Source organism: Aotus nancymaae, unplaced genomic scaffold, assembly GCF_030222135.1.
Source record: "Aotus nancymaae isolate 86718 unplaced genomic scaffold, 86718_ANA_hifiasm-v0.15.2.pri h1tg000029l, whole genome shotgun sequence".
NCBI classification, from domain to species: Eukaryota; Metazoa; Chordata; class Mammalia; order Primates; family Aotidae; genus Aotus; species Aotus nancymaae.
In genome coordinates this window covers 25,859,768-25,884,353 of record NW_026988442.1, presented here as the reverse complement: position 1 = coordinate 25,884,353, position 24,586 = coordinate 25,859,768, and the positions used below count along the sequence as shown (strand labels likewise).

Sequence of the window (24,586 nt, the reverse complement as noted above, 5' to 3'; positions counted from 1 at the left end):
GAGGATTCTCTAACTCTGAGATTCTTCTCCAACTGCCTACTGGCATTTGGACCCAGATGGCAAACTCAACATGGCCAACCCTGAATTCTTCCTCCTCACAGATCACTTCCACCCCACCCCTACACCTAACCCCCTGTGTCATCCCAGATCCTCTGCCCCCTCCACCCCTCACATCTAATCAGCTACTCCCTTCTCCATGCCCATTGTGTGTTGGGCCATTGCCTCAGTCTCCCCTTTGGCCTCCTTGCCTCCAGCCTCTCCCACTCTCCTCCCTTTCTCCACACACTGCCCACAACAGCCAAGGCCACCTGTCAGGTAGTCATTGTGTGCACAAGCTTCAGGATAAAACTAGACCTGAAGCCAATACTTACCCCACCACTCTCTAACAGTGTGGTCATAGCCAAGTTATTTATTAGAGTGACAACTTCTCCCTGTTTGCTCAGGGCTGACCCATTTTTATCATTGAGAGATCCAAGTCTTGAGAAAATTCTATTTATATTTATATTGTTTAGTTATTAAATGTATCGTTATGCTTAATGTAAGCTTAGTTTATACATCTGTAAAATAGGATCTATAGTAGTACTTAAACTGTAGCATTGTTCTGAGGATTAATTGTGATAAAGGGTAGAAAGTGCTTGCTTGTTGCAAGCCTAAAATAGATGCCACCTATGTGTAAATATCTTCCACACAGCATTTCCATTCTATTCTTTCACAATACTTCTCCCCATTTGGAATTCTATAGCTCTCTGTAATCACCTACATACTGTGGTCTTTCTCACCAGATTTTGAATAGGCAGCCTATATGAAGGCAGTAACCATGCATGTCTGGCTTCTTCACCACTGAGTCCTAGAGTCTAAAACCTTGCCTCGCACATAATAGGTACCCCCAAAATATTTGCTGGATGAATAAGTGAATAGATAATAAATAAAGACTAACCTTAATCTTAATACCCAAGACCTTTTGCTGAAATCTGGTTCCTTGAGAAAGGTTTGAGGCATAGATTGTGACTTTTTGGAGTTCTTTGGTTGCTCACAATAGAAAGTATCTCTGGCCAACTAAATCAAAAGGGAATTTCCAATTGGATTTGGAAAAAAAACAGAACCAGGGAGAACTCTGGAGATCCATGTAGCTGGAGCTAATGGGAAGTTGTGTCACAGCATTCATGTCAGGATGAACAGGATGAACATTCTGCTCAGGATTCAAAATCAAATCCATGATATGTTTGGTTCAGATAAGGGGCTTGCATCTAGAACCAGGAGTACAATGGGCAACTTGGACTATCTTTCAAGGGCTGTTATTGACAGTCATACAGGTTAGGCACTGCTCGATTCAAGTAGGCACCACTCAGCACAGTCTAAATGGATGGACTCTCTGGAGTTGTGCAGTGCACAGCCTATAGGACTGTATATGGCAGACCTGAGTGGTGGTGGTATAGTTCCCCCCCCAAAAATTGAAGTGTTTCTTCTCAGAAAAAGGAGGACCAGAAGAAAAAACAACACATCCACCACAAATGAATTGACTCAGGTTAACAGCTGTGGGAGGTTGACATTATTTGATGTATCAGCAAGATCTAGGCCTTCCCAGGCCTTCCTCAGCACTCGCTGTCAGCCGGCCTTCTTTACTTTGCAGACACTGAGCTTTCACAGTAAGGTTGCCTGGCAAAGCAACAGTCAGTCTGACAACCACTGGCCTGTGCCAATGCTGCCACTTAGTGGCCTTCATGGAAACCGCAGTATCCAGTGTGGGCTTGCCAGTCCGCCTTTTTCCTTCTTCTTCCCTTGTCCCTCTCTCTCCATTCCTTCGCTCCCCTGCCCTGCCGTCCCCTCCCCTCCCCTCCCTTCCCCTCCTGCAATGCTGAAACTCCTCGTTCTTTTGGTCTGGTAGTAAACCCTACCTATACCTTCCTTTGGCTTGGAATTCCTGTCGTCAATCACTATTTGACTAACTGTATTGGTTATCGGTGTAAAGCAAAATCATTTATTATTATTATATTTCATGATCCTGAAGGTTCACTTATAAGCTGTCCACACTCAGGATCTTTCATGCAGTTGAAGGCAGATGGTGGCTGGGGCTGGAGTCCTCTTGAAGTTTAGATTATTGGGTGCCATCTTTGAAGACCAGCTACCACCAGTTGGTAACTGTTTTTTTCTGGAATTGAATAATAATACATCATAACTTTGTCAGCAACTTTCATGCCTTCCAATGAGTAAAGTGTTAGAAAATTCTATTTATTCTGTATGTATACAATGCATATACAGTCATGTGTGACATAAGAATGTTCCAGTCAACAATGTACTGCATATACAACTGTGGTCTCATAAGATTGTAATACTGTATGTGTACTGTACCTTTCCTATGTTTAGATATGTTTGCATACAGAAATACCATTGTGTTACTATTACATATGGTATTCAGGACAGTAACATGCTACACAGGCCTGTAGCCTAGGAAAAATAGGCTACGCCATATAGCCTAGGTGTAGTAGACTGTATCATCTAGATTTGTGTAAGAATACTCCATGATATTCATACAAAGATGAGATTGCCTAAAGACACATTTCTCAGAACGTATCCCCACTGTTAAGCCATGCATGACTGTATGTATTTTCCTTGTGGGTGTAAAGCTATTTTCTATATTACTCACAATGCATATGTGATCATTTGCGGCATTAAAGTATATTAACTATGTTGCTGATTAAAATAATAACAAATTATTAGACCCATATGAGTTCCTTTTTATAAAACTGTCAGAAGAATGTGCACCTAAACTTAAACTTGGGTATCTCTGGGAATTGGGGTTACGGCTAATAGATCATTTTCTTTCGAGATACTCTGATTTATCTTCAGCTTTCACGTATTAAAAGCCAGCATTTATCTATTCATCCAGCAATATTAATGATTCACAGTAGTCACCCAAGCCCTGTAGTTAAAGCAGAAGCTCTTCAAAGGTCCCTCAGGGAAGGGCGGTGGCCGCGACGCCTTCTGGGGACTGTGGTCCCGAAAGCTGGCGCGGGTCTCGCGAGAGCCCCGGGAAAGGCGGCCTGGAGGCCTTTCTGCGCATGTGTCGTCCTGTTCTTTACCGGGACGCGCATCCAGTTTGTCAGGCTCTTCCGGGTGAGAGTCTTGCTGTTTGTGGATCCGTGCTCCCACCGTCACCTGTACTTGGTGCGAACTGGAAGCGAAGCAGGTGCACCTGCAAGCTATAGGAAGGACTGGCAGCAAGCTCCGAGAGAGCAGTCGGGCGTCGGAAGGAACGGTGGGGCTGGGCGGAACTGGCCTCAGGTCTGCGGAGGGTGGATGCGCTCTCCCCGTCTCTGGAGGGAGGGTTTCCTGTGCTCGGGAGGCCAGGCAGCCAGGGCAGGATTGGGGTCCTGACCTGCAGGCCACGGGGCGGGCTTTCTCTAGGGCCCTGATTTGCCTGAAGGAGGTGCTTGGTGAAGGTGAAACGTTTGCACATTCAAATAGCTAGAGCCTCTTTCCAGAACTGCTGATGCACTTAGTGCTGCAGCCATTGATTACTACAGCTGAGCAAATTTCAATTCAACTTTTAGAAGAAGGTTGTGAGTTGCAATTGAAGGGAGTGGGCGGGGTCCAGATTTGACAGGAAAAGACACTTCTCTGGAGTTATCTGAGAGTCCTTGGTTGGAGAGAAGGCTTACTGGTTATAACTAAGGAAATAATTTCTTCATTACTTCCTAAACATCATGTCATTCCCTACCATCTCCACCCTTTGTTTATTCTGAGCTGCACAAACCATGTTCATCACCTCCCCTGGGATTTACTGAGTTTACCCCTTACAGAGCCACACAATAGGGGTTTAAAAAAAAGACTAAAAACTAACTTATTTTAAAATTGCGACTTAGTAAATATTCAGTAATGCAGTCTGCTAGTAACAGAGCCAATAATTGAATTCTAGTCTCTTGAGTACCAGGTCATCTACCACATTTAAGTTATCTACCACAACAAGTTTCTTAGTAAAAGGCCCTCTTGTGAAACTACAGCTAAGGTAGACCAAACTGTCAAAAAGACAAACATCTTAAAGCACTTTCATTCATTCTTTCTGGATTCTCTCATCTCAAGTGGCTAAACACATTAGTAGGAAAATAGGTAAATGATATAATATCATTTTCCTATTCCAATAGATCTTTTAATCCTATAACCCGTTTTAATGCTAAAATAGTGTTCCCGGCTTTGTATATACTAACTTTCATTGACCTAGTCTCCTATTAATTGGACTCAGAGGTTTTCAGTTTTTTTTTCAAAGGAGGCGTAAATTGACAGTAATGAAGTAGAAAACATTTGTTGACATTCACTCAGTAAGAAAAGCTCTATGTGACCATTCTAGAACTATAAACGGACAAGTGAACATTTCCTCAAGCTGTTGCTTCCTGAACCAGAATGGTCAAAATGCCATGTTTTTAAATGGGTGTGTGGCTGTCTTTGTGAGTAATTGTAGAGCTGCTGTGTGACCCAGATTGCTCATGATTCCATTCCCCATTCTTCCTTACCCAGCTCTGCTTTTAACGCTCTTGGCCCTTTCTCAAGAGAACCCGAAAATGAACAAATTTCAGGTAAGTTGCCCAGGGATTTACTTCCCACGTTATACAGTGAATTTCAAGAGGTTTAGAGTAGTTTGCAGATGAAATTGAAATGTATTTCAGCATCAAAGAAGAATATCTGATCAATACTGGATAAGTGGACATAGATATACAGAAAACATATTTCTATAGACTTATTCAAATGGTTCCAGAAAGGCCCAGAAAATATGAGGTAGGCCTTACACTGGCATTTTGTGTGGTTTTCCCATCATTTATATCTAAAAATTTTCTTAGATGATCTTTGAGTAAGTGAAGTAGAGGCAGCTTTGCCAAAAAACAGCTGGGAAAGAAATGCTGTTTGTTTCTTGTGACTTCTATACCCAAGCAGAGCATAGTAATTACAGGGAACCAACTCAGTGTCATCTGAGCAGGCAGCATTCTGATGGTTCTCTCTGATGTCTATGATCCAGTGATAAGACCTAGAATAAGTGAATAAAACCTGCAATAAATGGAATAATGCTCCCCAAATGATGCCCTGTAACTATTTATTACAGCCATCCTTTTAAAGCAAGTTCTAGGGAGAACAATTTAGTGTGATATTCTGTAGGTAAAACTTCTTCACGTGCCTGTCTCATTTCAACCCACTTGATACAGTCTTATGACTGCCCCCGCCACTCTGATGGATCTGTTCTGGAAAAATTTAGCAGTAACCTAAATGTTTTCAAACCTAATGAGTCTTTTCCGGTTCATACTTTACCAAACTCTTTGTTGCATTTGACGGTATGACTGCCCCTCCCTAATATGCACCTTTGATAATTTCTGTGGTATCACTCGCATGATGCTCTTTGTAGCTCTCTAATCATGTCTTTTTTTTTTTTTTTTTTTTTTAATTGAGACAAAGTCTCACTATGTTGCCCAGGCTGGTCTCGAACTCCTGGGCTCAAGTGATCCTACCACCTTGGCCTCCCAGAGTGCTGTGATTACAGTTGTGAGCTGCCACACTCAGCCTGTAATCATATCTTTTTTATATCTTTTATAAAATCTAATTCTCTTGTTTCATAAACATTGCTATTTCATTGTTAGCCCATTATTCTTTCTGATTTTTTTTCATGCCCTTTGTGGTTTTAACTTGTAACTCTTTATGCTCTGAAATATTTGTACCCCTGAGAACCTCAGCTTGAGATTCTTGCTGGACATCTCTATAAGGATGTCCGGAAGGCACTTGGAGTCCTCGTATCCAAAATAGAAATAGTGTTTACAACTTGCTCAGTGTGCTTCTTCTTTATTCCCTATCAGTGCTGCTTCCATCAGGCCAGTGAGGCAAGCCAGAAAAGGAAGTCCATCTTCGTCTCTCCTTTTCCTCATTTCCTACCATATCTGTTTGTCAAGCTTGCTAATGTTGTCTCATAAACCTTTCTTGAATTTGTCCTTTCACTTCCATTCCTACTTCTCCTGCCTCAGTTCATGGGTTGACATAATATTAATAGCTTTCTCAGTAGTCTGCTCGGCCTCTTCCTCCCTTCCTTTCCCCACCTCAAGGCTGTTGTTCACACTGACCAATTCCCCCAAAATGCCAATGTGATCATGTCTTAATACAGAAATGACTTAAGAGGTTTCATGCCACTTACAGAGTACAAGTTCAGCATCCTTGGTATGACCCATAAGGCTGTTTTTGTCATGACTGTTTCCTGCCTCTTCTTAATTCCTACCACTCTGGACCTTTCATTCAACAACTGTATATTGATCAAACAGTTATGTGTCATACACTACGCTAGATGGTCTACATTCAGCTTGAATGAAGGAGATACTGTCTTTGTCCTCATGGAGCTCACATGCTAGTGAAGGAGAAAGATATTACACAAACAATACAAACTGTGCTGAGGTGGTTCTCAACTCTGCCAGACCCATATCCATTTACAGAACATACTTTTTCACAAGCTATATTGGGATGCAAACCTTCCATAGTCAGGCATCTCCTTTATCTCTCTTAGTTAATGCCACCCACTCACACCAGGCTGCCTCCTCTTTTAGACTTGGATGAAACCACACACCATAAGGTGTGATACCAGCTTCCTGAGGGGCCAGATGGTGGAGCCAAATGATGCAACCTGGAAGTGTGGGCAAGTTAACTCATTGTGGGTGAACCTTGAATGAAGGGAAATGGAAAATGAGAAGGAGGTGGGCCGATGAATTCCCCACCCTTTCTCTTTTCTGTGCACTGAGTTCAGTTCATCCTGGTGGTCCACCTGGAGATGTCCCATGTGCTGAGGCCATGCTCCTTCTAAGGAAACTTGCCCCTCTTTGGGGCTTGTAGTGAAGTGGTGGGCAGCATGCTAATGCCTCTTGTATCTCATTGTTTACATCCTTGCTTTCCTCCCTTCCTTACTTCCCTTACCCTCGCTGTTCTGGCTTGGAATTCCCAGATGAAATGATACAGCCTGAGTCCTTGCCTTAGGCTCTGTTTTCTAGAAGTCCCAACTAAAAGCCATCTTCCCTTTTGAAAATTACACAAGTAGGTTATATTATTTAGGATCTCCAAAATAGGATGGCTATCCTAAATAACATAATAGGATCTCCAAAATAGCCATCCTGTTTTGGAGATCCTAAATAATATAACTTGCTGGTGTAATTTTTAAAAAATCAATAGAACTCGAATATAGAGGAGAAATAAATACAGTAATTAAAAATAATATGTATCTTAATATAGACATGTCCAGATAAAACTATAGTAAAAGTCATAAAAGTAGTTTGATGCTTATACAGACTTCTTTTAGCTTAAATCACTATGAATATGATAATTACAAGTTTATATTGATACAGGAGTGATGTGTCATGATTTGAATACCGTACATAGCATTGCCATTAGAGATATTTCTCAGGAGTGAAAATCGCTAAAGTTCTAGTTCAAATCAAATACAAACTGCCCTTGATGTATCCACTATTACACTGAAGAAAATTTAATATGGATAAAATATTTATAAAAATACTATGTGTTCCAGTGCCAAATGGAGTAAGGTTCTAGGCTTAGATGATTTTAAACAGATTTTTCATTTTTATGAATATTTGAGATTAGAAAGTTATACAGGATTTGGGGCATTTCTTTCCTGTAGGAGAAGGTCCTGCATGTTGCAGTGTCTCTACCATCCCTCCTTCTCTCTCCCTCCACCAAATGCCAACAGCATCCCACAGAACCTTGACGGCCAAAAATGTCTCCACAGATGTGCCAAATGCCCCCAGTGGAAGGGACCTCTCACACTCAGCCCCTCTGAAGAGTGATGGTGGTCTGCATTTAGTTTCCTGAACATACCCCAAATTTTACACTCCTGCTTTGAACCGTGTTTCCACTGTTTGCTCCTTGACTTTCTACCCCTTTTCTGTCTACATTGTGACCATAGCCAGGAGCCATCTCATCATAGGACCCATTCCTGCTCCCATCTTCTGTGTCCACAGACTGTGTGCTTACAGAGCAATGGTGGCTGTCTTCATCTCTGCATTACATGCAGGGTCTGGTCATTATCTGTCTACCTTACAAGTAAAGACTATTAGCCTTTAAAGATGTAGGCACATGTCCTCAGTAGCCATATGCCTGCTCATAGTAGTGCTCATCATTTCTTTTTTGTGGGTAATCTTGTTTTGTATGAATCTGTGAACTCTCCTCTGCTCTGAATGGATCATCGTTCTACTTACAGCGTTGCTTGCAGAGTGGACCTGAGTCACCAGGAGAATTGAGCTTCTTTTTCTTCTGTCATAAGCACCTTTCAGTTTCTCACAAAGTGAACACATTCACTGTTCTTACTTTGCACCTTCTGCTATGAAGTGTACTGGGTCTGCCTTAGTGAGTACAGAACTTTCTAGTCAGGGCTCTCCAATTCTCTGGCACTCTTTGTCCCTGGTTTTTGGTTTCTAATATTTTTGCCAGTCATTCTTTCTAGTCATTAAGACCTTATGTGTCTATTGTTGTGCATGTAATTATAAGATACTCTTTATCGAGCTTGTAGGTCCTTTGGAGGAAGTAATTCATGGAGGAAATAAAATGGATAATGTAACTATTTCTAGTTTATGTGTAAGAGACACTTAAGTGATGGTAGCGGGAAAGGCCTCACTAAATTACCTAATAAAGTGTGTCAGTAGAAAGATGTATAGCAGATCGAAGAAAAGAAAGACTGGGGTGACCTAGGACAGTCATGTGAGTGAGGTGAGACATACAGCAGGCCAAAGCCCAGGAGTCTGCAGAGGTGGAGGCAGCACTACTATTTTTTACTGCTTTATTTTGAAATATAAAAAATGAGAAAAATCATACATAAAGTACCTGTGTCTCCTTCACCTCACTTCCCTGACCTTTCAAAACTATATTATAGTGATTAAAACCAGGAAATTAACATGAATACAGTACTATTACCTAATCTTACTCAAATTCTGCTAATTATTTTCCATGAATATCCTTTTTCACTTCAAGGATCCAACCTAGGAACCCAAGTTGCATTAAATGTCTTGTCTCCTTAGCCTCTTGCAACCCACGATGGTCCTTTTTCACTTAGAACCTTGATACTTTGCTGGTTAGTTATTTTGCAGGGTTCATCCTATTCTTTTCTTTCTTTCCCCTTCCTCTTCCCTTTCCCTTTCTCTTGTTTTCCTTTTCCTTTTCTTTCCTCCCTCCTTTTCTTTCATTTCTCCTTTCTTTTCCTTTACTCTTTCTTTTCTTTCTTTCCTTTTTACTTACTTATTTAACTTACTTAATTTTTGAGACTGAGTTTTGCTCTGTCACCCAGGCTTGAGTGCAGTGGTACAATCATAGCTCACTAAAGCCTTACCCTCCTCAACTCAATCAATTCTCCTGCCTTAGCTTCCCAAGTAGTTGGGACTGCAGACATGTGCCACTACTCGTGGCACAAAAAAAAAAAAAAAAAAAAAAAAATTGAGTGATGGGGTCTCACTATGTTGCCTAGGCTGGTCTTGAACTCCTGAGTTTAAGCAATCCTCCCACCTCAGCCTTCCAAAGTGCTGTGGTTACAGGCATGAGGGACCACACCTGGCCTTCTGTAGTTCTAAAAATCAAAACTGTACAGAAAGATATTTTAGAGAAGTGCCAGTCCTTCTGATCTCTTCTACCCTGTTCCCATCCTTCCATTCTTTCCATCTGACTCCACCTCTCCCCTGAAGGCAACCAGTTTCATGAGTTTCTGGTGTATCCTTTCCATAACTTTTTTGTACACATTGTGATTATATATGGTGAGGTTTTTTTGTTTTTGTTTTTGTTTGAGATGAGGTCTTGCACTGTCACCCAGGCTGCTGGAGTGCAGTGGCACAGTCTCAGCCTGCTACAGTCTCTGCCTCCCAGGCTTGAATGATCCTCTTACCGCAGCCTCCCGAGCAGCACACGCCACTGTGCCCAGCTAATTTTTTTTGTCGAGAAGAGGTTTTGTCATGTTGCCCAGACTGGTCTCAAACTTCTGAGCTCCAGCCCTCCGCACACCTCGACCTCTCAAAGTGCTGGGATTACAGGTGTGAGCCACCACACCCTGACGTGTGGTTTCTTACATCTCCTTTCTTACATAAAAGGTAGAATATTATAGATATTCTTTAATACTTTGCTTTTTTCATTTCATGTCAGTTCATGGAGACCTTCCTCATTATTTATGCTTTCAAATATTGCTTCTGATCACTGTGTTGTCTCTCCTCTGAGCTCCAGAACCATATATCCAACTACCAGCTAGACATTTCTACTTCTTTACTCAACAGACACTTCAAGCACAGCATGGTAGAGATCAGTGCTTTCATTTCCTATGCTCTGTTCTGTTTTGTTTTGTTTTCCTATCCTCCATATATACTACTAGCATCAGCCCAGCTGATGATACGGAATAATCTGCACATTACATCTACTGCACATCAACTAGAGGTCAACTCCCCTTGCCTCTCATTAAGTAGGACTGATTCTCTCCTTCCCATTTCCCAGGAACTACCTGTGGTCATGTCCTGCAGTGGTGTCTTAGTTTTCTTCCCCTCTAATTTGACCTTTAAGCCAGTTTCCATTTTTCTAGAGTAGGGGACAGCAGATGTTTTCTTTAGAGGACAAGGTCAATATTTTTGACTTTGCTGGCCACATGAACTCTGTTGGATTTACTCAGCCCAGCTGTTGAGGCATGAAAGCAGTCACAGAGCATGTGTAAGCAAATTAACATGACCATATTTGGCTCCCAGTAGCCTAGATTTTGCCCACGGGTTGTAGTTTGCCAACCCCTATACTCTAGGGCATTGTTTAAAAATACATATTTGGTCACAAATCTTCAGTCCTTGCTTACAAATACCTTTTTATGGATTTCCATTATTCACAACAGTGATCTGCAAAGTGGAGGATAGGGAGCACCCCAGCAATCCACTGGACTTCTATTCTTATTGGTATTTCAGCCAAAAGAATCAAAAAATATTTAAGCTTTATTGATATTAATGTATAGCTTGAAGTAACTTAGAAATATACTACAATTTCTAAGTAAATGTATATTAGTTGTGCAAGAATGTTTTATGATGTGCTGTACTATCTAGATTTCAAGACTACTAATTAGAGAAAAGAGTTCCTTTATTCTCTGGGCTCTATCCCACTCCTTACTATCCTTTCATATGGAGAAATTTGTAATTCCCAAAGTCCTCGTGTGTGTTTTCTGTCTGTGTATATTCTTAATGGCTACCTACAATCCTATAAAACATAACTATTTATATTTCAGGACTAAAAATGTTATCCCCTCAAAGAAGGGATAACAAAAAACGGAGCAAACTTTCTTCTTTTGGGATCACCCTTTATCTTGTGTGTATGTCCAGCATTGCTCTTTAAAGATGTACATTCCTACTTTTGTCACCCTGTCAGAATGTATGCTCCTTGAAAGCAGCTTTAGTATTTTATGTGATTAGTGATCCAGGCAATTGGAATAGCTCAAGGCATGGTATAAGCTCAGTACATTTTTGAATTTTATTTTAAAATGAACATAGTGACAGATTTTTAATTTTCTGCCCATCTCTTTATAGCACTCCATTAGCCATGGCAGTGGTCTGCTTATATTTGATGTTACCATACATTTGGTATCACTCAATTCTGATCACTCGAGATCAAACTTTTACTTTCAGAGATCAGTTTCATTCCAGGACCTAACTGTGAACTTCACCCAAGAGGAATGGCAGCAACTGGACCCTGCTCAGAGGCTCCTGTACAGGGATGTGATGCTGGAGAACTACAGCAACTTGGTCTCTGTGGGTAAGGACAGTTTCCCTGTACAACTCCCAAGAGCATACATTTCTTCTGTGTTACAAAAGTATGTTGATTTCTAGAATTTAATTATTTAGCCTTGAGCATCAGGGGAGCAAGATGATTAAACTCTAAAGAGTAGAAGTATGTGTATGTGTTCACTGCCCGTCCCTCACTCTTTGCCAAAATGTTCTAGCTTTACTGAGCTATTGCTGGGCATCTTCATTGCACAGCTTCTGAAGCTGTACTTTCTTCATTCTTCAGAGTCCCTGATGTCCAAAGATCTTGGTCCAAGTTCTGTAATTTCCCATTAACAGGATATCATGTTAGCAAACCAGATGTGATTTTCAAATTGGAGCAAGGAGAAGAACCATGGATAGTGGAGGAATTCTCAAATCAGAGCTACCCAGGTAAGTAAATGATAACTGAGCAGGTGGAACCAATGGAAATGAGTATTCCGTGGTGGTCAGTGACAATAGTTGGCATCTTTGTAATACTTTTCATAAATTTCTTTTTTTGACCCCAGACCTTTGGAAGTGATTGAGGTTGATTAACTGTCTTGCTGTAAACATCTGAAATGTTCTCCCCAATAACTAATTGAAATTTATAAAGATTTTGCCACTAAGTTACCTATCCCCAGAACTCACGTTCCTCTTTTACCACACCTTAAACTTTATTTCTATAATATTCTCTGTTGCCTCCCTTGCCCCATCCACCACTGTCATAGATTTAGTTTATATTTCAGACATTCAGAGATCTGTCATGATCTTTTTAGTTGCCTTCCATTTTTCTCTCTATCACTTAACTGAGAAATAACATGGTTCCCCTTTCCATTATGAGCTTCACCAGGATCCAGAGTAGGGTGAGGCAAACAAAGTGCCTGGCATGCAAAATTTAAGAAGACACTCAATTATCAGGATTGTACAGGTATCCTTGGTATCCTGCTTGCCTTCCTCTAGTCCCAGCTCTGCTCAGTCCACAATCTTACTTTCCATTCCCCTTTGCATTGTACAAATTTGAGAGTTTCATGTTACTGCAAAAATTTAAGGTTTACCTTTCTTCTTGTGTGTTTAGATAACAGACCATCTTTCTGACATCTGTTTTGCCTGATCTCACTGTATCAGTCTTTCTCTAAGTGCTTACTTGAGTCTTGTGTGTTTTATTTAATACTCCATCAGCATAATTCCAGCTTTGTGTACTATTCTGTGTGACTATTTACTTTTTCCACTCAATGTTTAGTAGTATTTGTAAAGTGTCAAAAGTACTTGTATTCTTTGCTAGTTTCTTCTTCCTTTCCTCCTCTTAAATATTGGCTTGTATGGATGGATTTGCTTTCTTTGTATTTTTTGCTTTTCTTCAAATCAACCAAGTAGGAGATATTTGCACTTGAAATTTGTTTAATCTTGGTAGGCTGGGCCTAAAGTCTAACCTGTAAAACAATGCATTTCTAAGGAATGCTCATTGCATAGAAAATATATAAAGACTCACCAATTATTGTTAATTGTCTTTCTTTTTCTAGAAGTTGATCATACCTTAGAGAAGAACAGGGAAATCCAAGACAAGCATTTGAGACCAACTGTATTCTTCAGCAACAAAACACTGATTACAGAAAGAGAGAATGTATTTGGGACAACATTTAATCTGGGCATGAATACTGTTCCTTCAAGAAAAATGCCCTATAAATGTAATCCAGGAGGAAACAATTTGAAAACGAATTCAGAAGTAATTGTTGCAAAGAAAAGCAAACAAAGCAGAAAGATTCCTGATGAGTACAGTGGATTTGGGAAGCCATTATTCCATAATAAGCATGAGCAAAGTCATTTGGGAATGAGAAAATACAGATATATTCCAATGAGGAAAGCCAGCAATCAAAATGAAAATCTTATTCTGCATCAGAACATTCAGATTTTGAAACAACCTTTTAACTACAATAAATGTGAGAAAACTTTCTTCAAGAGGGCAATTCTCATTACACAGAAGGAGAAACGGACTGAAAAGAAACCAAATGAATGTAATGAATGTAGGAAAACCTTTTCTAGGAGATCTACCCTCATTGTACATCAGAGAATTCATACAGGGGAGAAACCCTATGTTTGTAGTGATTGTAGGAAAACTTTTCGTGTGAAGACAAGCCTTACTCGACACCAAAGAATTCATACTGGAGAGAGACCCTATGAATGCAGTGAATGTGGGAAAACTTTCATGGACAAATCTGCCCTCATTGTACACCAGAAAATTCATAGAGGGGAGAAATCCTATGAGTGTAATGAATGTGGAAAGACCTTCTTTCGGAAGTCAGCCCTGGCTGAACATTTCAGGTCACACACAGGGGAGAAGCCTTATGAATGCAAGGAATGTGGAAATGCCTTCAGCAAGAAATCTTATCTTATCGTACATCAAAGAACTCACAGAGGAGAGAAGCCAAATGAATGTAAGGAATGTGGGAAAACCTTCTTCTGTCAGTCGGCCCTTACTGCACATCAGAGAATTCACACGGGGGAAAAACCCTATGAATGTCACGAATGTGAGAAAACCTTCTTTTGTCAATCTGCTCTCAATGTGCATCGAAGAAGTCATACAGGAGAGAAGCCCTATGAATGCAGTCAATGCAGAAAATTTTTATGTACAAAATCAGCCCTCATTGCACATCAGATAACTCATAGAGGAAAGAAGTCTTATGAATGTAATGAATGTGGGAAATTTTTCTGCCATAAGTCAACACTCACTATACATCAGAGAACACACACAGGAGAAAATCCTGGTGTGTTTAATAAATGTGGTAGAATATCCATTGTGAAGTCAAACTGCAGTCAGTATAAGAGAATGAACACAAAGGAGAATCTTTATAAGTGTAGTGAACATGGGCATGCCATCAGTAAAAACTCACACCTCATTGTACATCAGAGAACTATATGGGAGAGACCATATGAATGCAATGAATGTGGGAAAACCTACTGCAGGAAGTCAGCCCTCACTCACCATCAGAGAACACACACAGGAGAGAGACCCTATGAGTGTAATGAATGTGGGAAAACTTTCTGTCAGAAGTTCTCCTTTGTTGAACATCAGCGAACTCACACTGGGGAGAAACCATATGAATGTGATGAATGTGGGAAATCCTTCTGCCATAAGTCAACCTTCAGAGTCCATAGAAGAATTCACACAGGAGAGAAACCATATGAATGTAATCAATGTGGAAAAACCTACCGTCGACTGTGGACTCTCACTGAACATCAGAAAATACACACAGGAGAGAAACCTTATGAATGTAACAAATGTGAGAAAACATTTCGCCACAAATCAAACTTTCTTTTACATCAGAAGACACACAAGGAATAAGTTCCAACAAAGCAACAAATCAAATAACTTACACAATGCTAAACTATGAATATATGTAGAGGAGCAAAATCTTATGAATGTAATGAATATGGAAAAGTTTTCTGTCACTATTCAGTCCTCACTATACCATCAGAAATCATGCAGGAAAGAAATAGTTTAATAAATGTATTCATTGTGAATTATGAAAATATTCAACAGCAATTCAAAGGTTATGCCAAATGTCCCTCCCTTTCAAAATAATGAAACAAACATTATTTAAGTTAAATTGTTACTTGGTTCCTCCACACAGTGTTACTTGTTAGTATATGTTATGAGGTGTGAGGATCTGACCTTCATTTCAAATCAATACCATTGTTCCTGTGATAGTTGAGTAATTCACGGTTTCTCAATTTATGGTGTGTTTTCAGATTAGGCAGCTTTTTTATTGTCTGCTAACTCCATAGTCTTCTAGTAGCAGACTAGCATACTATATAGCTTTATCTGCAAAGGTGACAACTCAGGAGAACTAACCATGGTACTTCATGCACCCATGGTAATTATACCACAGATGAGCATTTGGTAAAGCTGAGCCAATGAAAGCTGTTCCTAAGACCTTTCTAATGGAAGAGAGGCACAGGATAGCTAGTTTGTGATACTGAAGCTTTCAGCCAAGTCAAGAAAACAGCAATTGCAGTAGGAAAAATATGCAAAAGTCAGCATTCTTGAACAACGAAAAGAATTCTGATGATGGCGGAATCCAAAAAGTGTTCGTTTCTCTGGTTTTAGTGTGCTCTAATATCCACTCAACCCCATCTACCAGTGGTTTTTGTCAATTAGTATGTTTTCAAAGATCTCTTGGATTTCCTAAATATCTTCATTAGAGGTGTTCTTTAGAAGTCACTAATCAAATTCTGAGAACAAAACGCCCCTGTGAAGCCAATTAGGATTACATTGTATGGATATATGTGATGAGATAGGATTGCCACTCATATGGGGTTATTGGGAAATGTTTACCTTTCAAGTCCTGGTTTCCATGAGTGGGGTTTTCCCTCTACCCATTCCTAGCCTCTCTGCCACATTATGCATTCTGCCCCAGGGAAAATGAAGGGGGCTTATCTAATTGGTAAGAGTGATGGGTACCTGGGTTTGCTCAGCTGAATTCCTTCTTCATTGTGGGCTGTCCTGCAAGTACAATTTCTTGTCACAGGTATTCCCTGTGATTGGTAAATTGGTCTCATTCTGTCATTCAGCTAACTGACCCATTAGCTGAAAGGTCACACTGAGTTGCATCCTCCAACTCAATTTGATCAGTAATAAAAATTTCATCGTGACCCCTGTCTGCTATTTGTTTTGTTATTGTTTAAATGGAGGTAAAATGATGAACCCAATATGAACATGATTGATATATCCATTTATTCAGTTCTTATGTCCTTCAGCAGGATGGATAAATGTGTGTGTACACACATATGCATGTGTTAATATATATAAGTATATACATATGTATGTGTGTATACTGATCTGGCTCTTTTCCTGTGAAAGGTATTCATCACTTCAAAGATTTGGTTGCTATTGTGCTATTGTGAATTAAGTTACCTTTCACTTTAAAACTAATGTAGTAAAGGAAAACAAAAATACCTAATTTGTGTGCCAAATTTGTCTAAACTTATCCTTTAATGTCGGAACAATTTTTTTCAAATCTTAGGAAAATGTAAATTCACAAGTCCAAGAAGTTTAATGAACCTCAAGCAGAATAAAAATGAAGAGCACAAGACACCAAATTTCAAGACATAAAGAAATTACAGCTGTCACTTTCACTGTGCTTAATTGGTCGCACAGACCAACCATGATGTGATGTGGAAGGGAATCACACAGAAGCATGAATACCAGGAGGTAGAGACCTCTGGAGCCATATCAGAGGCTAGCTACCACAGGCGGCCACCGTAAGAATGGAGTCGTTTCAAGAAAGGTGAGAGGAGATGCACTGGAAACAATTAATGCAAACATCCCTTTCAAGAAGTTGTACTTAAGGCAAGAGAAATGGCATAGTAACTTGAGAGTAAAGTGTAGTCAATGGAGGCTTCTTTCTAGAGATAGCGATAAATACATGTTTATAGACTGATGGGAAATGTTCCTTAGAGAGGGGGACATGTTGGAGTGATGTTCTGCATAGGTGAGATGGGTTGGAACCTGTGTGTAAGGGGGAAAGGTAGCCTTTTTAAGAGAATAGGCAATGGTCATGCCATGCCAGCTCACTCACACATATGGGTTGATGTGGTGGAAGTTTGTTAATTTATTTTTTATAATTGTTTCTATTTTGTAATGAAATGTGGAATAAGATTATATGAGAGAGAATGGGAGATAATTTCATAGGTTGGTATTATGGATATGACACATTTAGTTTCAGTTCTGCCAGATTATTTTATCTTCCTATTTGTCATTCACTACATAGTATTGTGGAGCATTTGTATTTTTGTTCTGTCAGTTACTAATGTACTGATACCTTTATATAATGCCTTAATATCCCTGTTATTTGCAGGGACTAAGGGAAAGATACTATATTAGTGTCTTACTGTTAGTCAATAATGAAATTAGTTGGTACTCTTCTTCTTTCTTCTCTCCCTGTTCACCTGGAATATAATTTAAAATGATAGCTTATTCTTTAAGATGGATATAACAGTCTCTGAATTATTATATGTTCACAGTTTGCCTATGGACTTTATGTATGTTTGAAGATCAGTCTGACTGGTTAGAAAGCTAACTTTCTTTGCATATGCTAAAACACATTACTCTATCATATCTACAGCAAGTGTTATACTTCAGAAGCCTGATGCTTCTGGATACTCTGTTCCTCCAGAACCACTCTCTACCTGACTCTACATGCTTGAGGCAGACCTCTATGAACTGCATCAACTGAGGTCTCTTGCCATCAAGTGTCTGGTTGAGACCCTATTTGTGGCCCTCTTCTGCAGCTACAGCTATTCCCAGATCCCAAAAGTCATTTCCTTCCTGTATCATTTAGAGTTCAATCAGAGCAGCAGAGCCATATGTATGTTCTGTAGATAGATTTGTTATCAAAACTTGACTCCAGGGTACTATAGGAAGCCTGTTATGTGACTGTCCTCATGGCTGATGCTGCCACTTGAAGTCTGCAGGCCAAGCAAGCAGGGAAAGTGAACACTAAGTGAGAGAGTACAAAGACAAGCTGGAACCCACACAGAAAGCTGTGGTAGTTTTTACTGTCTTCTACCTAAATGATGTGGGTGTCCTACAGAGGTTGGTGCCATTTGTCGTGTTGCTAAGCACACACATATCCCAGGAGCTGGAAGAGATGGAGAAGATCCTGGAGAAAGAAGAGCAGCCACAGGCTTGTCTACTGAGCCACGCCAAGAACCAACAGGTAAGAAATGTGTTGGGGCCAGAAGCCTTTCTAAGCATAAAAACAAAATGATTGTTCCTTTGCCACCACCCTCCAGATCTCACGCCAAGATGTCCTCTGTGACCCACCCTCACTGGAAACATATAGGGAATTCTAGGGAACATAGAATCAGCAGAGCCAAAGTGACACATTACAAAGCCACCACACTCCAGCTTTCCCTTCAGGGCTAGGGATCCCTTTTTGGTTTCCTGCAACCCTTCTCACACTTTTGTAGCATCTCTTCATTCAATTTTCTTTCATTCCTTTCAAATGAGCCATTTCTTAATGGGACTAATTCTGTAACTGGTACCAGAAGTGGTCCCATGAAACAGATCCTCAAAATGGAAATGAGATTCTGGGGCTTGGTAAACCATGCAGCAGCACCTCACTTCTGGAGACGAAGCAGACACTGTTGTAACATGCCTTAGGAAAGAGTGGTAATCAGGTGTTGGCCTGCCAGTGACAGCTAGTGCATCATGGAGACCCTAGAATGAAATTAGATGGGCCTCCTTCGAAGGAGCAGCTTGATATAGAAGTGAACAATTTCTGGGTCTCCTGGACAGAAATATGACCTAAGGAATTATATTGGGAATTCATAGCACCTTACTCAACTTTGAGACAAGCCAATTTCTAGACCCGAAGTGGCTTCAGAAAGACCATTTTTTTTTTTGAGACGGAGTTTCACTCTTATTACCCAGGCTGGAGTGCAATGGCACGATCTCGGCTCACCGTAACCTCCGCCTCCTGGGTTCAGGCAATTCTCCTGCCTCAGCCTCCTGAGTAGCTGGGATTATAGGCACGCGCCACTATGCCCAGCCAATTTTTTGTATTTTTTTAATAGAGACGGAGTTTCACCATGTTGACCAGGATGGTCTCGATCTCTTGACCTCGTGATCCACCCACCTCGGCCTCCCAAAGTGCTGGGATTACAGGCTTGAGCCACCGCGCCTGGCCCAGAAAGACCTTTTAAGAAAGTTCCCGCAATGTAGCCATAGAGGCATTGTGCAAATCTTTTTCCAGGCCCTCCCAGGGGTCTCTGTGGTCACCTTGACCACCATGGCCATGCATGAGGGAGAAGGAAATACCCAGACCTCCATGGGGACTTGGATATTGGCTCTAATTATATGAATTCTCATAGTTTCCAACACTGCAGTGGCCCATAATCAGAGTGGAGACTTATGAAGGTCAGAAGATAGAGTCTTGGCCTGAATCCAACTCCACTAGGGTTTGCTTCTGCCAGTGGGACCACAGGCCCATCCTGTGGTTATTTCCTCAGTCCCAGAATGCAAAGTGGAAACAGACTTACTTAGTGGCAGGTTCCTCGTGTTGGTTCCCTGACAGTGGAGGGAATACTCTTGTACCCCATGATAATTTAAAAGTTATCCAGACTAGATATGTTTTAGGAAAAAAAAAATGGGGATTAGAGACAGCCAGTGATTTAATGCAGATACCTAACATTGTTTATATGAGGTACATGGATCATATTCTGTGCTGACTCCAATTTTGCATTCTGTGGAAGCTATCTTAAGAGATAATTTAATTTTTAAAAGGGTTAAAGCATTCATTCAACAGCCAGTTGTCTTGTTTGTCCTCTTATGAAGACAGTGATTGAGCTTAGGACCCACCCTAATCTAGTATGATTTAATCTTGATTACATCTTCAAAATGATCCTATTTTTAAATAGGGTCGAATTCATGAGCACCAGCAGTTAAAACTTCAACATATCTTAGGGAGGGATTCCATTAAACCCACAAACTGTTATGTTTATATCACCTCAAATATGTGAGAATGAAAACCATATAAGGATTTAATTATTAAAAGCAAAAGATGAATCATTTACATTAATGTGCAGATGACAGTTTACACCTAAATTGAAGTATTTAACCTCTCACTTCATCTGTTATTTTTGCTTAAACAATAGAACTGTTATGATTTTAATTAAAACCCCAACGAAAATAGAAAACTTTCTGCTGAAACTTTCCAATGAGGATGTTTTGACTACCCTAACATTTACATGATGGCTATTCTTTTACCTTTTTCACACAACTGGAGATGTTGGGCTTAGAAATTAGTGATAGCCCCTAAGAAGTATGGCAGAGATACAAAGAAGAAAGTGTTAGATGTCAATAAATAGAGTTTGGTGATGGTGAATTTGGGACACTAGGCTTCTCAGAACAAGTCGTTCTGCTGTATCCTAGAAAACTTTTCTCTTCTCACTATAGACTTTAGAGTTAGCAGTTTGACCCTGATAGGAGCCGTGTTGAAAAGTCTTTGTATATTTGAAACATGTAAAATGTTTCCTGTTTAACTTTAACCCAGGATTTTAAGGACCAAAATTAGGGATGACAGGTTCTGTGCATAATTTTTATCTTTATCCCAATAGCCATTCCCATTTTTATAATATTCATAAAAATATTTAATTTTTATTACAACAATATTTTCTTTGCACTCAGTTAACTTATTTCAGTTGCATTTTTGGCTTATATGTAATTTGAGATCTATAAAACTAATGTGTCTGTTATTTGTAAAAAGTGAGCTCTATATATACACACACATACACATTTTCTAAGAGATATAAATATACTGATGCCTCAACACACAAGTCATGAGGCAGATGAAAAGGAGGCACACCTGGGGATTATACAACAGTTGAGCTCTGCGGCAGCTCCTGTCATGTCTGAGTAAGCAAAGAAACATGAGAAAATGAAGAAACTGAATAGTGTCTACGTTGAGGCCAACCCTAACTATGCCCATCCCACTTGGCCAAACACAGGCAAATTACCACCGATGTTTGTTAGAACAAATTCAGGAAAGTGTAATTCGACTTCTGATACAAGGCTCAAATATATTCAATATTACATGCTAGTATTAGCATATACTAGAAAGCTTAGCATTGAAGATATACAACAAGAAATCAATTTCAGGTAACATAATACTCCCAGTAGAGTTCTCCATATTCTGAAACTAAGGCCTAGAATTGTTGCAGTCTCTCTATTTCTTCTTGATTCTTTAGAAACATAAAAGAATGGTGCAAACTATTCAGGGAAGCTGGGTGTCTCAGTTATATCCATTTTTTTTTTTTTTTTTTGAGACGGAGTCTGGCTCTGTTGCCCAGGCCGAAGTGTAGTGGCATGATCTCAGCTCACTGCAACCTCCGCCTCCTGAGTTCAAGCAAGTCTCCTGTCTCAGCCTCCCGAGTAGCTGGGAGTACAGGCACACGCCACCATGTATTTTCAGTAGAGACAGGGTTTACCATGTTGGCCAGTCTGGTCTCAAACTCCTGACCTCAAGTGATCCACCCACCTCAGCCTCCCAAAGTGCAGGGATTACAGGCATGAGCCACCATCCCCGGCCATTTAGGCAAGGCAGCAGAAACCATCTTATCCACAGACCCAAGACCTTTGGATTTCTCATGTCAGCCCTCCTAACTCTTTACCCTTTAGTTCAGAGTCATAATCAGCTTTTTACTTTTCACTGTCTACTAGCAAAGTTCTCCAAAACTTCTAATTCATTCAGAAAAGATGGCTTTTGTTTTCCTTACTTATGCTTAGATTAGGGTTGCATCGTCTAACCTACAAAAGTTTGCATCTTTAGATAGCTACTTCTATTTGTTAATCCAGTGAAAGAAAATTATAAACAAACAACAAAATGAATGTTCTTTTCACTGCATTCTTCTAGCTGCCTCTTAGCTTATCACTGCTCACCACAGGAACTGCCTTATCCAATTTCAGATTTAGTTGAACACACTTAACTTTTCTTTTTGGAGTCTCACCCTGAGCCCAGGCTGGAGTGCAATGGTGTGATCTCAGCTCACTGCAATCTCCGCCTCTTGTATTCAAGCAATTCTCCTGCCTTGGTCTCCTGAGTAGCTGGAATTACAGGTGTGTGCCACCATACCTGGCTAATTTTTTTTTTTTTTGTATCTTTAGTAGAGATGGGGTTTCACCATGTTGGCCAAGCTAGTCTCAAACTCCTGACCTCATGATCCACCTACCTTGGCCTCCCAGTGCTGTGCTTACAGGCGTGAGCCACCATGCCCAGCCAAAGACTCAAGTTAATGCAATAAAGTACATTTCTGATTGCCTCTCTATTTCTTCAACATTTACATATTTATATTTCCAAGATATTCCATAGAACATGAATCTGTGCAGAAGAATTAGGCTTCGACTAAAAGTCTTTCTACATTTATCTCTTGAGTTTAGCAAACAGTAAGTCATCTCTAAAGTAAGTCATATCTTTCTTCATCTCTCTTTTTTTAGGGTTTCTTTTTATTGTGAGTCATCTGATGTCGAGAAAGCCTTGAGTTTAAGCTAAAAGCTTTTCCACATTGATTACATACAAAGTGTTTCTCTCCTGTGTGGATTTTCTTGTGTTTATTAAGATTTGAATTATTGTTAAAACGCTTTCCACATTCACCACATTCATAGCGTTTCTCTCCAGTATGAATTATTCTATGATGATTAAGTTCCCAGTTAAGATGAAAGGTCTTTCCACATTCATTACATGTAAAGGGCCTCTCTGTAGAATGAGTTTTCTGATGTTTAGTCAAGTTTGGCCGATATTTAAAGGTTTTTTCACATGTCGTACATTGGTAAGGTCTCTCTCCTGTATGAATTCTTTGATGTTGTGTTAGATCTGACATCCGGACAAAGGTCTTTTTACAATTACTACAAATAAAAGATTTCTTTCCAATATGGATTTGTTGGTGGCGAGCAAGATCTGTGCACTGGGCAAAGGCTTTTTTACATTCATTACATGAAAAGGGCTTCTCTCCAGTATGAGTTTTCTGATGTTTATTAAGATTTGAGATGCTTTTAAAAGATTTCTCACAAACATCACATTTGTGGGGTTTCTCTCCTGTATGAGTTCTTTGATGTAGAATAAATTTGGAGTATGGATTGAATTCCTTTTTGCAATAATTACATGTGTAATATTTCTTTCTAGTATGAATTAATAGATGCTGAGTTTTTTCTGAGAAATAGCGAAAGGTTTTTCCACAAAAGTTACAGGAAAAGGGCTTCCTTTGAGTAAGAGTTTTTTTATGCTGAGTCAGGTTTAGTCTCTGGCCAACATGAAACCTCTGATGTATAGAGAGGGATGAGAGAAACCTGAAGGCCTTTTGACATACATCACATTTGTATGGCTTCAGTCCACTGTGCACGCTCTGATGTTGAATAACCTTCGAAGGTCTGTTAAAAGTTTCGCCACAGTGGTTACATTCGAAGTGTTTATATAGCGTACAAATTTTCTGGAGCATTGTAAATGATAAGCGATGCCTAAAGGCCTTCGTATTTTCACCGTATCTGTGGGCTTCCCCTACCTGATGGATTTTCTGATGTCCGTTAAGTTGTGAGATATGCCCAAAAGCCATGCCACAGTCATCACATTCATAATGCTGGACAGAAGTACCACGTTTTCGGTATTCTCTGTGGTGAAAGCTTTGTCTGAAGGCATCCCCAGATCCCTTGAGGGCACGAAATGTTGCCAAGGCTGGTTGACATGCTGTTAGGGAAAAAATATGAGAAAAGAGGAAAATCACAACTGGGCACTCCAACATACATCAAGTTAATTAGGAAAGCAAGGGAAAGAAGAGTGCAGTGGCGTTAGAGGAGTAGGATGAGAAGTAGGAGTTTGTGGAGGTGGAGAGGAAAAGAATTGCTTCTCCAAGTACAAAAATGATTTAAGTGATGAACGGTGTCCATTGAATTTTTCTCTATAGCTTTAAACTTGAAATAACTATACTTGTGATTGTAAAAATGGCTCAGTGAAATTTTAATAACCCTAACACAAAAACTTAAAGAACCTAAAAAGAATCACATGAAATCATAAGCATGGATTAAAATTTTATTTTCACTATGCTCCTTTAAAATATTCCTGTGTGGTATAGCAATTTGTGAAAGTGATTACACTTTAAATGTTTTCCTTTGAGCATCAAAATTGGGGATACTTATGAGTAAATATACATCTGTCTTATCAATTTGATATTTAATGTTTCACTGTGCAACAGGATCATTTTTTTATTATTATTATTTTCTTTTTTGAGATGGAGTTTTGGTCTTGTTGCCCAAGCTGGAGTGCAAT

At 39.9% G+C, this 24,586-nt stretch overlaps 1 protein-coding gene across 8 annotated transcripts; it reads left to right on the top strand.

Annotated features, from left to right (window-relative positions):
* Positions 1-3,093: 3,093 nt before the first annotated feature.
* On the top strand, positions 3,094-23,408 carry LOC105727483 (zinc finger protein 334). 8 transcript variants are annotated; one of them, XM_012467350.3, is made up of 5 exons: positions 3,094-3,256; positions 4,513-4,571; positions 11,655-11,781; positions 12,090-12,182; positions 13,292-23,408. In XM_012467350.3, the coding sequence occupies exons 2-5, from the start codon at positions 4,557-4,559 to the stop codon at positions 15,109-15,111; spliced, it is 2,055 nt and encodes a 684-aa protein (XP_012322773.2). In that variant the 5' UTR covers positions 3,094-3,256; positions 4,513-4,556; the 3' UTR covers positions 15,112-23,408. The 8 variants fall into 8 exon arrangements, 6 of the variants coding, with proteins under 6 accessions (XP_012322773.2, XP_012322777.2, XP_021524787.2 ...); XM_012467354.3 differs by having other exon boundaries at positions 3,119-3,282; positions 11,662-11,781; XM_021669112.2 differs by having other exon boundaries at positions 3,194-3,282.
* Positions 23,409-24,586: the final 1,178 nt, after the last annotated feature.